The 16,163-nt window shown below is 45.9% G+C and overlaps 1 protein-coding gene across 1 annotated transcript in view; it reads left to right on the forward strand.

Moving 5' to 3' along the window:
- NRXN2 (neurexin 2) overlaps window positions 1–16,163 on the forward strand; it is a 531,073-nt gene that overhangs the window by 55,627 nt on the left and 459,283 nt on the right. Inside the window, exon 3 of the mRNA XM_058160639.1 lies at window positions 11,175–11,192. Coding sequence (XP_058016622.1) covers window positions 11,175–11,192 — 18 coding nt within the window. The remainder of the gene's footprint in view (window positions 1–11,174; window positions 11,193–16,163) is intronic.

Here is a 16,163-nt window from a genome sequence, read left to right on the forward strand (position 1 = left end):
TGAGTGGTTCCTACACGTCGGCTGGAAGGGACGTGGTTACCAGAACACGTTTAACTCTGCGGTTCACACATAATGTGTGCAACGGAGTAGCTAATTCATGATCATTGGCTTGAAACAACTGCAAATAGCGGTGTGTTTGTGCGCAAGTATGATCTTCCAGCTCCTGTGCATCCACACACGTTGCATTCTCTAAATGCGATAACGGCTTCATGCGCTCCCAGAAACAGTGCCGTTCCTTATTTTTAAATTTATTTATTTATTTATTTATTAGATTTCTAGAAATAAATAAAGACTTTTTTTTTTTGCAAACGGTTTAATAAAGTGTGCCTTTGCACTTTCTGTTCTGTATAATGAGTCTTAATGTGCGTGTTAATTATAAGGCCTATGTGTTTGGCGCTGGACTATAAATAAACTTTGATTGATCGATCATGAATCTCTTGATCGGTAGAGTCGTGAGCACGTGCCGAGTATCTTCCTTACTTTGATAAATAATCATAGCTTGTCTATGGAGATTCTCAGCCCTCCAGATCCCGGTTGTCCCAAGGGCAGTGGTGAGATTCAAATGATTTAGCAACTGTTTCTCTGGCTTAATGACCAGCTGTGTAGGCATGACTCAGTGGTCATGGGACTATGAGGGCATGGCCAACTCAACGTCACTTACGTCGATGGGCGCTTCGCCTCAGCTGTTACAATGTAACAAGGGCTAACCAGAGAGCCAGTTTCTGTAAACAGGGCAATAAAGATTAGGCTAGAAACACCACCAGAATGTTTCCTTCCTGCCTTCCTTACAGGATTAGCCCTGGAAAGTGGAAAAAAACAAAATAAGATTTTTTCCAACAACGGTGAACTGCTTAGAAAGTTAACAACCGGTTCTCCCGAATAGGTGCGAACCGGCTGAATCCCACCACTGCCCAAGGGTGCTTTTTCAAGAAGCAACTGGACTTTCTGGTTTTTCTTTGAAGACGTTTTGCTTCTCATCCAAGAAGCTTCTTCAGTTCTGACTTCAGCTCTGGCTCTCCCCACCATCCAGTCGGAGCTGAAGAAGCTTCTTGGATGAGAAGCGAAACGTCTTCAACGAAAAACCAGAAAGTCCAGTTGCCTCTTGGAAAAAAAACACAACACCTTCGCTTGATTGTTGAGGCCAGATTTCAGTATCTCTCCTAAATGATATGTAAACAGTTAACATGGCTTGATGGCTTGATTGTCAGATTAGAAGATGCCAGGTGCACATTAAGCCCATGATGGCGAACCTATGGCACTTGTACCTGAAGTGGCACACAGAGCCATGTCGCCTGGCGTGCATGGCGTTGCCCGTTTCCGTTCCGGATTTCTGGCGCGCATGTGCATGTGATGATCAGCTGGCCTTTTTGCATGCGGCAGTGCCGGAAACTGGGAGAGCTGGTCTTTCGTTTTTCCTGCATGAGCATGCACGCCGGCCAGCTGATCGTCGCGTGCGCATGAGTGCCAGAAACCCGGAAGAGTAGCTGGCTGAAACCGGAAGTTCAGTCACTGAAACCGGAAGTTCATTTTCGGGGATGCGCATGCGCCCTGGGCAGCTCCTATTCCCAGTTACACCTGAGAGGCGTGTGCTCCCTTTTGGGCACTTGGTGCCGAAAAGGTTCTCCGTCCCTGCACTAAGCCGCCGATCTTGGTCTGTAAGCATGAATTGGCCGTCCTCACACCACACGCATAACCTGGTTAAAAAAAACCTGGCGGTTGGATATCTGGTCAATCCAGATGTGACGAAAACCCACTCTTGGAAGCTCAAGCCAGACAGACCGGTTCAATAGGAATTTTATTCTCCTATTATGGAGTTTTTTAAAAAAAAAAAAAAAGTCTGGACAAATTGTGATGTACCAACCAACCCGGCAAATGATCTGAGCCACATTCAGTCTCGCTGTCTCTCATTCTAACCTTCCCCCAGGGTTGCAGTGGGGACAGGCACCGCAAAGGCTCTAAAAGCAGGGAGGGGGATTTTCAACTGCGGGAAAGAGAATGATTTCCCTCAACTATGAAATGCAGGAAAATAAATACTCCTCTCCGGCTAGCCCTGCCTGGCTTGCGTCTCCCATCATCACGTCTGCATCTCTCCCCCTCCATTTTTCACCCCGTCTTCCCTTTCTTCTTTGCTGTGTCTCCTTCCCCTGTTCTGCTCGTCTAATTTTTGCATCCCTCTCTCCCTCTCTCTCTCTCTCTCTCTCTCTCTCTCTCTCTCTCTCTCTCTCTCCCCCCCCCCCCCCGTCTGCGCATGACATGCTCAGGGCTCCAGTGCCACCCACTGCCTCCTCCCATTAGCCAGGCGCTCCATGATGGGCGCATTTTTCCCTCCCTCTTCTTGCTGAGCTGTTCCTCTTGTCGCAGGGGCTCGGGGCCTAGTCGAGCTGGGTGCTCCCTGCAAGGTCAGACCAAGGTCGGCCTGGCGACTCAAGGCTGCCAGAGAGAGAGAGAGTGCGCCCAGTGTGGTATCCGCCTGTCTCTTTTTCCTTGAGAGCGGCTTCACTCGGGGGCGGGTGGGGGTGAGATGACATGGCTCCAAAGCTTTGCAACCAGTCGCTGATGGGAGAACCTTTTTTGGGCTGGGGGTGCAGGGTGGGATTACGCCGGAAAGGCCTCCGGAGGCCGAAGGAAGATTGCAAAGCCTACATGACGGTCCTTCCTTCCTCCCCAACCCCCCGGGGCACACCCACAATGTGGACTCCGCACAGTTGGCACACCCAGCGTTTGCCGAACCATTCGGGCTGCACAGAATTTACCGGCCTTTTTTTTTTTTTTGCGCCACTCCATACCATTTGCCAACCTGTGTTCCTGAATTCACCTGTTTTTCTGGGATTCTGGCACAAAGCAATGAATCCTGAGATGTGAAGCAAACAGGCTGGGCGACAGAGATGATGTCACGCCGGCAAATAACGAAGAAGAGATCTAAAACGCGCATCGTCGTGATGGGCATGGAAGCCCGGATCTGCTCCGGCATCCAATGGGGTTACACGTGTTGTGGGAACCCGGCTTTTCTTTCTACGAGTCTGTTCCCGATTTAAGGGAAAAAAAAAAAAAGAGATCCTCTAGTCTAGTCCATTAGCCACTCCTTTTGAGGCGAAAATGGCCAAGGTTGAACGTAAGACTGTCCTCATGGGCTCTGTTCTTGCTTCAAAGCCCTCTCCTCAAATACTGCTGGACCTGGAGTCACATCTGTCTTCCGATTGAGAAGGAGGCGCTGATTCAGAATTTGGATCCAGCAGCCCCCCACCCCCCACCCATAACCTGCCCCAAATGCAGCTGTGTCCCCCAAGGCAGGAACGGATAAGGGGTAGAATTGTCCCCTTTAATCACTTGCTTTGTTCCTAGATTTCTCTCCCCCCCCCCTCCACCCCGTCCCCTCCCCTCACTGCTGCTGTCCACGCTCCTGGTATAACCAGCAAACCTGCATTTTGCAAGCAGGGAGGTTTCCTCCCCGTCAACCCCCGCAGATGGCCAAAAAAAAAACCCGCTGAATTTTTGCCCAGTTCGGCGCTAATTACAGTTGTATTGCTTCTTGTGTTGCGTTGATCATTTGCTACTAATTGCATTAATTAGCTTGGCATTGTTTTGTCACCAGTGCAGGCTGTGTGTGTGTGTGTGTGTGTGTGTGTGCTCTCCCTTTCTTTTGTCAATCTTGGTTTCCGATAAATTCCCCCCCCAACACATGTCACCCATGCTGATGGAAGGAGGGGCCTGCCACCGCAGCTCTTTCCCAGAGAATCGTGACTCAGTTTACCTGACTGAGTCTGCTAAGGAGCTGGTAGGATGAGGTGGGCACCGTGAGAGAATTGAGCCTCACCCTTTCCTTGGGCCACGAGTCTTTTCTGGGTTCCTGTGATCCATTCAAATCCATGTTTCCTTCTGTTTTTTTTTTTAATAGTTATTTTTATACAGGCTGCCCAATAAGTAACATGTTTCAGGGCAGCTGACATAAACGTAAAACATTTTTAAAAAGACAATGATAAAACACAGTCGACCCCAAATCCGTGATGGCAAACCTATGGCACACGAAGCCATAGTGGTGGGCACATGAGCTCAGCTCCGGTGCGCATGCATGCGCCGGCCAGCTTATTTTCGTGCCTTCTGGGCCCACTGGAAGTCGGAAAACAGGCTGTTTCTGGCCTCCAGGGCAGGGGGAAGGCCCATTTTTTTGCCCTTCCCAGGCTCCAGAGCCTTTCTAGGAGCCCGGGTCAGGCGAAAACGGCCTTCTCCACTCCCCTGGAGGCCCTCCAGAGGCCGGAAACGGCTCTGAAGCCTGGGGAGATTGAAAAACAGCCCACTGGGCCGTCGCGTGCCAAAAGTGGGAGGAGCACGGGGTTGTGCGCGCATGCAGAGGGGGGCGGAGTGCATAGAATTGTGGGTGTGGGCACGCATGTGCATGAGTCCTCTGCACCCCCTCCCGCTTTTGGCACGCGATGGCAAAAAGCTTAGCCATCCCTGCCCTAAAATAACAAACACGGAGACGAGATTTCTTGCAGGCTAAAAAAAAGTAATATAGACTTTGATTAAAAAAAAAAAGCAAGCAAATTACAGTCCATTAGTGATGGGGACCACTGTTCCCCCCCCCCCCACAAATCGCAACAGTCAGCACCTATATACCCAGAGGAAGCCCCCTGTGCAATTTCAACTTAAATCAAATCCAATCTTTATTGTCAATGTACACGCAACGTATCAGGGGTGAAATGTAAAATTTGTTACTACCGGTTCTGTGGGGGTGGTTTGGTGTAGTGGCTTGGTAATGTGACTGGGTAGGCATGGCCAACGTTTTTAAAAAAAACTTTTAAAAGCATTTTTTCTATAACCTCTTCAGTGGAAGAGGTTGTAAAAAAAAATGCTTTTAAAAGCCTGTGATGATCAGGCAACTCAGCTGGGATCGCCAGAGGGGGAAAAAGGCTTTTAAAGGGTTCCGACGATCCCAGCTGAGTTGCCTGATCGCCAGAACCTTTTAAAAGCATTTTTTTACAGCCTCTTTGGTGGAAGAAGTTGTAGAAAAAATGCTTTTATAGGGTTCTGACGGTCCCAGCTGAGCCACATGATCATCAGAGGCTTTTTTTTTTACTTTTAAAAGCATTTTTTCAGCCGAAGAAAAAATGCTTTTAAAAGTAAAAAAAACCCCAACCCTCTGATGATCGCACGGCTCAGCTGGAGCGGGGGTGTGGGGGTGGGATTTTTGCTACCGGTTCTCCGAACCACCCGCCGCCATCGCTACCGGATCAGGCGATCCGGTCCGAACCGGGAGCATTTCACCCCTGCAACGTATGCACATTGCAATTGAATAGAGAAAGGTTGCTTTGGTGTTTAGCAGTCGCAGATGGCTTCTGTTCGGTGGCTAAGGGTCCAATTAGCCGGTCAACAACACGGGGAATCATGTAAAATCAATTCAGTGATCAATAATAATCCCCAGCTTCTCCGAGGAGAGGCCTGGCCTGAATTTCAGCTAGAAATAAAACAAAAACGCTCCGGTGACAATAATTCAATTTTCGAATGAAAGATGAGTGGGAGTGGGTCAGCCACAGGAGGCCCCTAACCCTTCCTGACTGGTGATTTGTGCTGATACAGATTTTCATAAAAGTGGCGGGGGTCTCGCGAGTGCCCCGTCTCAGGCGATTCTTGCAGACCTTGTGATGAGGCGGTTTATCTAAGAATGTCAAAGTCTGGAGACTCCTGGATGTCAAATCTCTTTGATTTCCTGGTCTGCTTTTCTCCCACGGCAAGTAAAGTACCGAAGGCGGCAGACGAAAAAGAGAAACAGTAGAACATAAAACTTAAAAGCATGAATGAAGAGGGATACTAAGATTGGTATTAAAAGAATTTAGGGATTAAAAGCCGGACAAGTTATGAGAGTCACTAAAGATAAAATCGTTCTTTCATAAGGGGATGGATGGCGTCCTCCCTGGGACGCTGTTGAAATAACACAAGTTTGGGGGCTGTTTTTAAATATTTTAAAAATGGGGAGGTAAGGCACCCTGTCTCTCCTTCCCCCCTTTACCAATCCTCTCTCTCTCTCTCCCTCCCTCCCTCCCTCCCTCCCTCCCTCTCTTCCTTCCTTCCTTCCTTTTCTTCCTTCCCTCCCTCTCTCTTTCTTTTTCCTTCCTTCCTTCCTTCCTTCCTTCCTTCCTTCCTTCCGTCCTTCCTTCCCTCCTTCCCTCCCTCCCTCTTTCATTCTTTTCCCTTCCTTCCTTCCTTCCCTCCCTCCCTCCCTTTCATTCTTCTTCCTTCTTTCCCTCCCTCCCTCTCTCATTCTTTTTCCTTCCTTCCTTCCTTCCTTCCTTCCTTCCTTCCTTCCTTCCTTCCTTCCTTCCCTCCCTCCCTTTTTCATTCTTCTTCCTTCCTTCCTTCCCTCCCTCTTTCATTCTTTTTCCTTCCTTCCTTCCTTCCTTCCTTCCCTCCTTCCCTCCCTCTTTATTCTTTTCCTCCTTCCTTCCTTTCTTTCTTCCTTCTTTCCTCCCTCCTTCCTTCCTTCCTTCCCCCTCTTCCTCACTCTCATTCTTTTTCCTTCCTTCCTTCCTTCCTTCCTTCCTTCCTTCCTTCCTTCCTTCCTTCCTTCCTTCCCTCCCTCTCCTAATTCTTTTTCCTTCTTTCTCTCCTACCTCCTCCTTCCTTCCCTCCCTCTCCCTTTCCAATTCTCTTCCTTCCTGCCTCCTTCCCTAATTCTTTTTCCTTCTTTCCTTCTTCCATCCCTCTCTCCAATTTCTCCCTTCTCTCTCTCTCCTTTACTCTTTTTCCTTCTTTCCTTCCTCTCTCTCCATTTCTTTTCCTTCCTTTCCAATTTTGTCCTTCCCCCTGCTTCTCTCCCATTCCTTTCCTCCCCACCTCCCTCCGGTTCTTTTCCTTCCTACTCTCCCTCCACAGATTGTTTAACTGGGCTACATAATGGCATTTCAGAAACGTGCATAAATCATGCACAAGTTGGATTGCAGAAATTGGAGCTTTGTGGGGGTGCAGGGGAATCAGACCAATCAGATTTTTTATTTATTCTCAGTTTAGTTTTATTTCTGTAAGTATTGTGCCTGATATTTGTGTAACTGCTTAGAAATGGATACATGGGAAATGGTATAAACCAGCAGTCACCAACCGGTTGTCCGTGGACCACTGGTGGTCGGTGAGAAAATTTTGGTGGTCTGCAGAAAAATTATTTGCATTTTTTATATTGCACTAAATCAGGGGTCCTCAAACTATGGGCCCTGGGACGGATACATTCAATGAACGTTTGTATTGCTGCAGAGAGTCTCCCCCTTCAGGAGTTTTTTGTGTGGGTCAGAGAGGGGCAGAAATTCCGATTTGGGGGTCTGCTTCAGCCTCCTGGTGTGGGGCTTTGGGCGAAGGCTGGAGGGAAGAGCCACTGGTGGCGAAGAGCTGGAGGGGCTTGTTCCAGTGGGACTTCATCATGGCCTGGAACTGGCTGACCATCTCAGCCCGTGGAGACTCCATGCGCCGATACCTGGCCTTGCACTCCCGCAGGTCTTCCCTCTGCTTGGAAAGCCCATGCTCCTAGTCCTCAGTGAGGTGCTTCTGCTGAGCCTCCTTCTCAGCCAGATCCAATTTGAACTGAGCTGTTTTGCCAACTCTTTTCTCGTGGTGGCTGCTTAGCTCCAACAACTGCTTCCTGTTGGGGTCCTAAAAAGCTCGGCCCCTCAACGTGAATGACATTGAATTGGCCACGCCCACTCAGTCACATGACCACCTAGCCACCCCCACCCACCCAGTAATTAGGCAAGATCATATTAGTAGTCCACGGGATTTAAAATTATGAATTTAGTGGTCCCTGACGTCCGAAAGGTTGGGGACCCCTGGTAGAAACAATGCCAAATGAAGAATAGAATAGAATAGAATAGAATAGAATAGAATAGAATAGAATAGAATAGAATAGAATTTATTGGCCAAGTGTGATTGGACACACAAGGAATTTGTTTTGGTGCATATGCTCTCAGTGTACATAAAAGAAAAGAAAAAAAATACCTTCATCAAAGGTACAACATTTACAACACAAATGATGGTCATAGGTTGCAATTTAACCCTTAATGATAGCAACAAAAAGTTACATTCATACAGTCGTAAGTGGAAAGAGATTGGTGATGAAAATGATGAGATTAATAGTAGTGTAGATTTAGTAAATAGTTTGACAGTTTTGAGGGAATTATTTGTTTAGCAGAGTGATGGCGTTCGGGAAAAAACTGTTCTTGTGTCTAGTTGTTCTGATGTGCAGTGCTCTATAGTGTCATTTTGAGGGTAGGAGTTGAAACAGTTTATGTCCAGGATGTGAGGGATCTGTAAATATTTTCACGGCCCTCTTCTTGATTCGTGCAGTATACAGGTCCTCAGTGGAAGGCAGGTTGGTAGCCATTGTTTTGTTCTGCAGTTCTAATGATCCTCTGAAGTCTGTGTCTTTCTTGTTGGGTTGCAGAACCGAACCAGACAGTTATAGAGGTGCAAATGACAGACTCAATAATTCCTCTGTAGAATTGGATCAGCAGCTCCTTGGGCAGTTTGAGCTTACTGAGTTGGCGCAAAAAGAACAGTCTTTGTTGTCCGTTTTTGATGATGTTTTTGATGTTAGCTGTCCATTTTAGATCTTGCGATATGATAGAACATAGAAATTTAAAGGTTTCTACTGTTGATATTGTGTTGTCTAGTATTATGAGAGGTGGAAGTATGGAAGGGTTTCTCCTAAAGTTTACCACCATTTCTACGGTTTTCATAAATGAAGAAGGATGTTGTTGGACCAATGTATGAAGATAGTTTTAGTATAAAATTGGAAATCTTGGAGGCCATCTATTCCAGCCCTCGACTTAATGCAACGTATTCATAATATTCACCTGAAATATGAGTGGATTAATCCAAATGGATTGTTTGGTCATTGAGAGAGAGAGAGAAAAAAAAAATGAAAGACAGTCTGCCCGTGCTCAGAAACCCTTTGGCTCTGAAGGGTTGAGAAACCACTATTTTCTCTTTTTTTTCTTCTTCTTCTTCTCCTTTTTATGGGCACGCCAAGGGTTATAGCAAGTTGAAATTAAATTAAACTGCCGAAATTCTCTTTGAGTGCAGACACATTAGGATGGCACTTTCGATGCAGCCTAATCCATCCTTACCCAAGGGAATGTGCTGAAGTGGTAGCAAAATGCCATAAATAAAGTTAAAAATCAGAGCAAATCAGCTTCGTTTCCTAAGCAGACCTTCCGTGGGAAAGGTTTCGAAGGGCTCCTGTTTTAAATCGGTGGGAAGGAAACCAGAATGATATCTGGACTGGTAGTCCTCAAACAGTGACCGTTTTGAAGTTAAAATGGCACTGAACCAAGGGACCTACAACTGGTCCACACCAGTGGTGGGTTGCTACCGGTTCGCACCGGTTCGGGTGAACCGGTAGCAACGGTGGCGGGGAGGCTCTGCCCACCCGCCCGGACGTCATCAAATACGATCTGCGCATGTGCAGAAGCTTCTGCGCAGGCGAGCGAAGCGGTAGCAAAGGTAAATGAAACCCACCCCTGGTCCTCACACTTACGACTGCTATAGCATCTCCATGCTTACATGATCAAAATTCGGGCACTTGGCCACCGGCATGTATTTATGACGGTTGCTGTGTCCCGGAGGTGTGTGTGTGTGTGTCACATGATCAATTTTTGTGACCTTTTGACAAGCAAAATCAATGGAGAAGCCAGACTTGCTTAACTGCAGCAGTCCTCGAGTTACAACGACAAGGGCCGTAATAGCTCAGGCTGGTAAGAAGCCTGTTATTAAAACACAGCTGCCTGCAATTACTGCAGGCTCGAGTCCCACCAGGTCCAAGGTTGACTCAGCCTTCCATCCTTTATAAGGTAGGTAAAATGAGGACCCAGATTGTTGGGGGGGCAATAAGTTGACTTTGTAAAAATATACAAATAGAATGAGACTATTGCCTTACACACTGTAAGCCGCCCTGAGTCTTCGGAGAAGGGCGGGATATAAATGTAAATAAATAAAAAAAAAAATTGAGCCTGGAATTTCTACCGTTCAGAGAGACATTTGTTCAGTGGGGTTTTTTGCCCCCCATTTTATGGCCTTTCTCATTAAGTAAACCACCGGCGTCATTAAGCTAGTAACACGGTTGTTAAGTGAAACTGGCCTTCCCCATGGACTTTGCTGATCAGAAGGTCGCAAAAGGGGATCACGTGACCCCGGGACACTGCAGCCCGTCATAAACAGGAGTCAGTTGACCATGGGGATGCTGCAGTGTGAAAAACAGTCGTCAGTTATTTTTTTCAGTTCCATTGTAACTTTTGAATGGTCACTAAATGAACTGTTGTAAGTCAGGGACTACCTGTGCTCTGTGCACAAACTTTAAAAAAAAAAATGAAGCAGGAAAAGGAAAACTTTTGAGAAAATTCCACGGCAGTAATGATAGAATAGCATTTTGTGTTGACCCAGAAAATTCCTTTATCGGCATTATTCATTCTCCTCTTCCCCACAACCCAGTAAGGTAGGCCAATCCCCACCCCCTCATATTGTTAATGAGGCTGAAAGACAACAGCTTTCAGACAACGCGGTCTTCCGTGTGGCTAGTTTTGTGTGGCACCTGAGACTGAGGTTAACCAAAGTCGACAGCTGTGTTTGCATCAGATAAAACGCAATCAACGCAACCTGCCCGTGAGAGGCTGCAACCGCCATTAGTCTAATCCCATCCAAAGTTTCTAAGGGAGTGGTTTTTACTTTCTCCTTCAATGGGGGGCAGTGGGGGTGTTATGGTTCAGATTCAGTCTTTAGCCAGGGGTGGGATTCAGAAATTTTAGCAACCAGTTCTCTGCCTGGTTGCTGGGTGGGCGTGGCCATGGTGGGCATGGCCTACTTGACCTCCTGCACCATGGGGGTGGGGGTTAAGGTTAGGGTTTCTCTGTCCTTCACCGGGAGGACGAAAAAGGCCTCCCCCAGGCTCCGGAAGCCCTCCGGAGGCTTGAAACAGGCCTTTTTCGGACTTCCCGAACTGTTTGCCGGTTTGTCCGAACCGGCTGAATCCCACCCAAGGAAAGTTTTAAATTCCCACCCTTGATCTCCTGCTAATCCCACCTGTTTTGCTGGATTAACAGTTGTTCTAACCTTAATTTTCTCTTTTTTTCCTCTCTCTCTCTCTCTCTCTCTCTCTCTTTCTTTCTTCTTCACCTGTTTCCTTCGTTTGTGCGTCCTGGCAGAAGAGCTCACGATGGAAGGTGAGTAGATTTTCTCTGAGGTTTCTTTGGAAATGTATTATTTTGTCTGTGTCGGGGAGGGCCAGGAGGGTTTGCGATGGTGCCAAAGATTGTGGGGAATTGCGGAGGCTTTCCCCCCACCTCCCCTGAAAATAGGGGATGTGTTTTTGTGTGTGCGTTGTTTCACTTCTTCTCCCGCTTTGGATTCGCTCTCTATGCGGTGGTCTCTGGGTACAGGGAAAGAGTTTAGTCTGTGAATTATTTTCCCTCTTGTTATTTGCATTTGATGAAAGTCCCTTTACAGGCGAGCAGACGAGTTTTTCTTCGGAGTGGAACTTAGGGGAAAGTGGGGATTTGCTTTTCATCCTTCATTGGAGACCTTTGATTCCGTCTTAGCGCTTTCCATCATGTTCCCTCCACTCTCCAGCCAAACTACAGGACAATGTAGTCCTTGACATACAACCACAAACGGAGCCCAAAATTCCTGTTGCTAAGAGAGAGACGGATGTTCAGCGAGTTTTGTCCCATTTTACAACCATTTTCTTGCCCCGGTCCTTAAGTGAATCCCCTCAATTAACAACTAAATTAACTAGTAACACGTTTGTTAAGTGAATGTGGTGTTATAGAAGGTCGCAAAGGGGATCACGTGGCCCCTGGATGCTGCATCTTTCGTAAACATGAATCAATTGCCAAGCACTTGAATTTTGAACATGTGACCATGGGGACGCTGCACCGGTTGTAAGTGTGAAAACTGGTCTTAGGTCACTTTTTTCAGGGATGTTGTAACTTTGGATGGTCACTAAATGAGCTGTCGCATGTCGAGGAGTCCCTGTACTCACACAATCCTTGCAGCATCCCTATGGCCATGTGATTGAAATCCGGGTGCTTGGCAACCAGCATGTATTTATGATGGTTGCAGTGGCTGGGTGTCCCCCGATGGTCCTTTGCCACCTTCCCAGAGAGCTACCAACAAGCAAAATCAATGGGGGAAACTGGATTCACTTAACAACTGCTTGATTAACTTAACAGCTGCAGTGATCAGCTTAACAACCACGGCGAAGGAGGCTGTACAATCAGGCATGACTCACTTAACAGGAATTCTGGTCCCAATTGTAGTTATAACTTGAGGACTAAGGAGCACGGTGGTCGGGAACACTGGGCAGGAGAATAGCAAGCCCACGTGCGAGACCCGAAAACTGCCAAGGGGAACGGTTGAGCTCCCGTCCTTTGCTCCAGCTCCTGCCGGGAACGTGGAAGGAACCCCCAAATCTATATCCGCAGGGTGATGTCATTGGCTAATTCTTTCAACCCAGAAGCGCTTCGGTGTTTCTGACACGCGTGCAAAAAATTTGAGGATTACTTGCACATGCAATTGTTTTTTTTAAAAATGTATATGTTTGTAATGTTTTATCAATAGGATTAAAATACAAAACAGAAAAACAAAGCAGAAAAAAAAACATACATCCAGCCGTAACATCAATAACAACAAAACGGAAACAAATTCTTTTGTTTTATGTACAGATTAGATATTGGGTCGATTTGATTATTAGATAGAGACTTCCTCATCTGAAATATTTATACGATATAGTTTTCTTGTTAAATAAGGATAGGAAAGTTTATAATATTTACAGACATATTATGTAAGGGGAGGAGAATGTATCAGGGTTTTTCCCCTCTTTTTTTCTTTTTAGCATTCAGCCAGGGTGGATTTTTTAAATATGTTTAAAATTGGGTGTTTGGGTGTTTGGTACTTACGGGACCGCCTGCTGTTACCTTATGCCTCCCACCGTCCCGTACGCTCTCACAGAGAGGGACTTCTCAGGGTGCCGTCCGCCAAGCAATGTCGGCTGGCGGCCCCCAGGGGAAGGGCCTTCTCTGTGGGGGCTCCCACCCTCTGGAACGAACTTCCCCCTGGCTTGCGCCAAGTGCCTGATCTTCGGACCTTCCGCCACGAACTGAAAACACATTTATTTATTCGAACGGGGCTGGCTTAAATTTTATTGGTTTTAAATTTTTATTATTAATTTTAAGGGTTTTTTAGTTTTATATATTTTAAAGTTTTTAGGCCATTATTTAATAAGTTTTTTAATCTGTATTTTAATTGTATATTGTATCGTTTGTTTTTTACTTTGGCTGTACACCACCCTGAGTCCTTCGGGAGAAGGGCGGTATAAAAATCGAATTAATAATAATAATAATAATAATAATAATAATAATAATAATAATAATAATAATAATAATAATAATAATAATAAAATCTTTTCGGCATCCAGTCAAGATGGATATTTAAAATATGTTTAATGTTGGGTATTTGGGTCAATTTTTTAAAAAATTTTTTCCCTTGTACGCATCTGCAATAAACGTGGAAACTGTCAGAATTAGCAATTCTGATCATAAGATGCAAAAGAAGGGAATTCTAGCAATATTCTGCTATCAATAGAACAGCTCCCCCCCACCAAAAAAAAGAGAGAGAGAGAGAGGAGAAAATAGAAGAGATCTTTTGTTTGAAAATCATATTTCTTGTCCCTCTGTGGGGATTTCCTCCTTAGTTCAACCGCCTGCCAAATTTTGTACCCCGAAGGGAAGCCTGGGAGAGAAGTTCTGCATGGGTGCGGATACAGCAGAGCTAAATTTCATTGAAGTTTAATTAAACAAGGGATTTAATTCAGCAGAGTGATATAATGACTCACGATATATATATATATATTTGTTTTCTGAGGTTTTCGCGGGTGTTTGTATGTAGGTCTTCGGTTATTCGGGTTTTCTCCCGCGTAAAATTGGAAGTGTCTTGGCGATGTGGAATTGGAAGACACTTCCAATTTTACGCGGGAGAAAGCCCGAATAACCGAAGACCTATATATATATATGTATGTATGTATGTATATATATATCTCGAGCTAGCTCCCCTGGGGTCACAGCCGAACGCTACAACTCATTGACAACTTTGGCAGTGGCTAAGGGCCAGGAGAAACTCCGAGCTTCGGCGGGGATCTCCCTGATCCAAGTCTACAAGCACGTTCTTTCTTCATTTCTGAAAATCCCCAAATTTGCGGAGAGAGACATAAAAGGCCCTGGTGGGAGCAATTACAAACTGCAGCCGAGGACAACATCCTGTGAATATCAATCCTTACCTTAGAACTGAGAGGATAATTCTCCACCTGGTTAGCAGCAGGATCCTCCTTGGTGTGGGCTGATTCACCACCCAGGTTGAATTTTGAATTATTATTATTATTATTTAATTTAAAAACAAAAAAATGCAGGGGACATTGGCCTGTTGAATGCAAAAGGATCTGGCTCCGTATTACCTTAATTTTCAAGAGTATTCCAGGGGAAGCCCATCTATTCATAAAAAAACAAATCACAAGCTAAAGTGCTTGATAAAGAGCACTGTGGGTAAGCTACATGGCACCTGTGTTTTACAATTTGTCTACTTTGTGTGTGTGTGCGAGTGTGTGAGACATGATAGCCATTTTGTGAGCGCGCCCATGGCGCGCACTTTCAAAATCCCATCTCTCCAGTGGAAATTAGATTTTAGGCTTTTGATTCCTGGAATTGCAGGTTAGAAGGAGAAGGTCACGACACGGGATGGACACGAGTGCAGGGAATGGATAGGAATAGATCATAAGGGCTTAGAGGAGGAAAGGAATGAGGAATAGTGTTTCTCAACCTTGGCCATTAGAAGATGGGTGGACTTCAACTCCCAGAATTCCTCAGCCAGCAGGTTTTGAGATATGTGGATTTCAACTCCCAGAATTCCCCAGTCAGCAGGCTTTGAGATGGGTGGACTTTAACTCCCAGAATTCCCTAGCCACTTGGCTTTGAGATATGTGGACTTCAACTCTCAGAATTCCTCAGTCAATATGCTTTGAGATGGGTGGACTTCAACTCCCAGAATTCCCCAGCCAGCAGGTTTTGAGATATGTGGATTTCAACTCCCAGAATTCCCCAGTCAGCAGGCTTTGAGATGGGTGGACTTTAACTCCCAGAATTCCCTAGCCACTTGGCTTTGAGATATGTGGACTTCAACTCTCAGAATTCCTCAGTCAATATGCTTTGAGATGGGTGGACTTCAACTCCCAGAATTCCCCAGCCAGCAGGTTTTGAGATATGTGGATTTAAACTCCCCAAATTCCTCAGTCAGCAGGCTTTGAGATGGGTGGACTATATCTCCCAGAATTCCCCAGCCAGCAAGCTTTGAGATATATGGACTTCAACTCCCAGAATTCCCCAGCCTGCTGGCTTTGAGATATGTGGATTTCAACTCCCAGAATTCCCTAGTCAGCAGGCTTTGAGATATGTGGACTTCAACTCCCAGAATTCCCCAGCCAGCAGGCTTTGAGAGGGGTGGGGAATTTTGGGAGTTGAAGTCCACCCATCCTCAAGTTGCCAAGGCTGAGAAACCCTGACTTAGAGGATGGGATCTGCGACTTCTTTTTCCAGGCCATCCGCCAGAATGTACACTCCGGAAAGCAAATGTGGCTAAGGCAAAATGCTGGGTCCAGGAGAGAAACTCAATTTGATTTCATTTACGTTGAATGCACATTCCATTATTAAAACGCCGTTGATATGATTACGGCCCGTGTCTTTCATTCCTTCCCTTCGGTTCCATTAAAAATTGCAATTTGGTGGCACCTTAAAGGTTGTTGTCACACACCACGCTTAACCGAGCCTGGAAAAGATTTGTGCAACACGCTAAGCTTGTGCAGGGGGGGGGGCTTAATATGTTTACCAAGTTGTTTGGTGGGAAAATACTGTGCTTCCACATTCTTTTGCCACCCCAGGAAAATAAACAAATTCCATCTCTAGCTTACATGTGTTTTATGAACAAAGCCACTGAAGGGCTGTGAATCTAGAGAAACGAAATCTGATATACCAGTTGTGACTTTGGGTTCTGGATGGAACTGGAAATATTGATTAAGGTAAATTTTGTTTTATGGAACAAAACATTTAACTCCTTAAGGCAAACGCATTAAGTCAACCATAGTGCTGATT

The sequence above is a fragment of the Ahaetulla prasina genome, chromosome 17 (genome assembly GCF_028640845.1).
Source record: "Ahaetulla prasina isolate Xishuangbanna chromosome 17, ASM2864084v1, whole genome shotgun sequence".
In the NCBI taxonomy this organism is placed as follows: domain Eukaryota; kingdom Metazoa; phylum Chordata; class Lepidosauria; order Squamata; family Colubridae; genus Ahaetulla; species Ahaetulla prasina.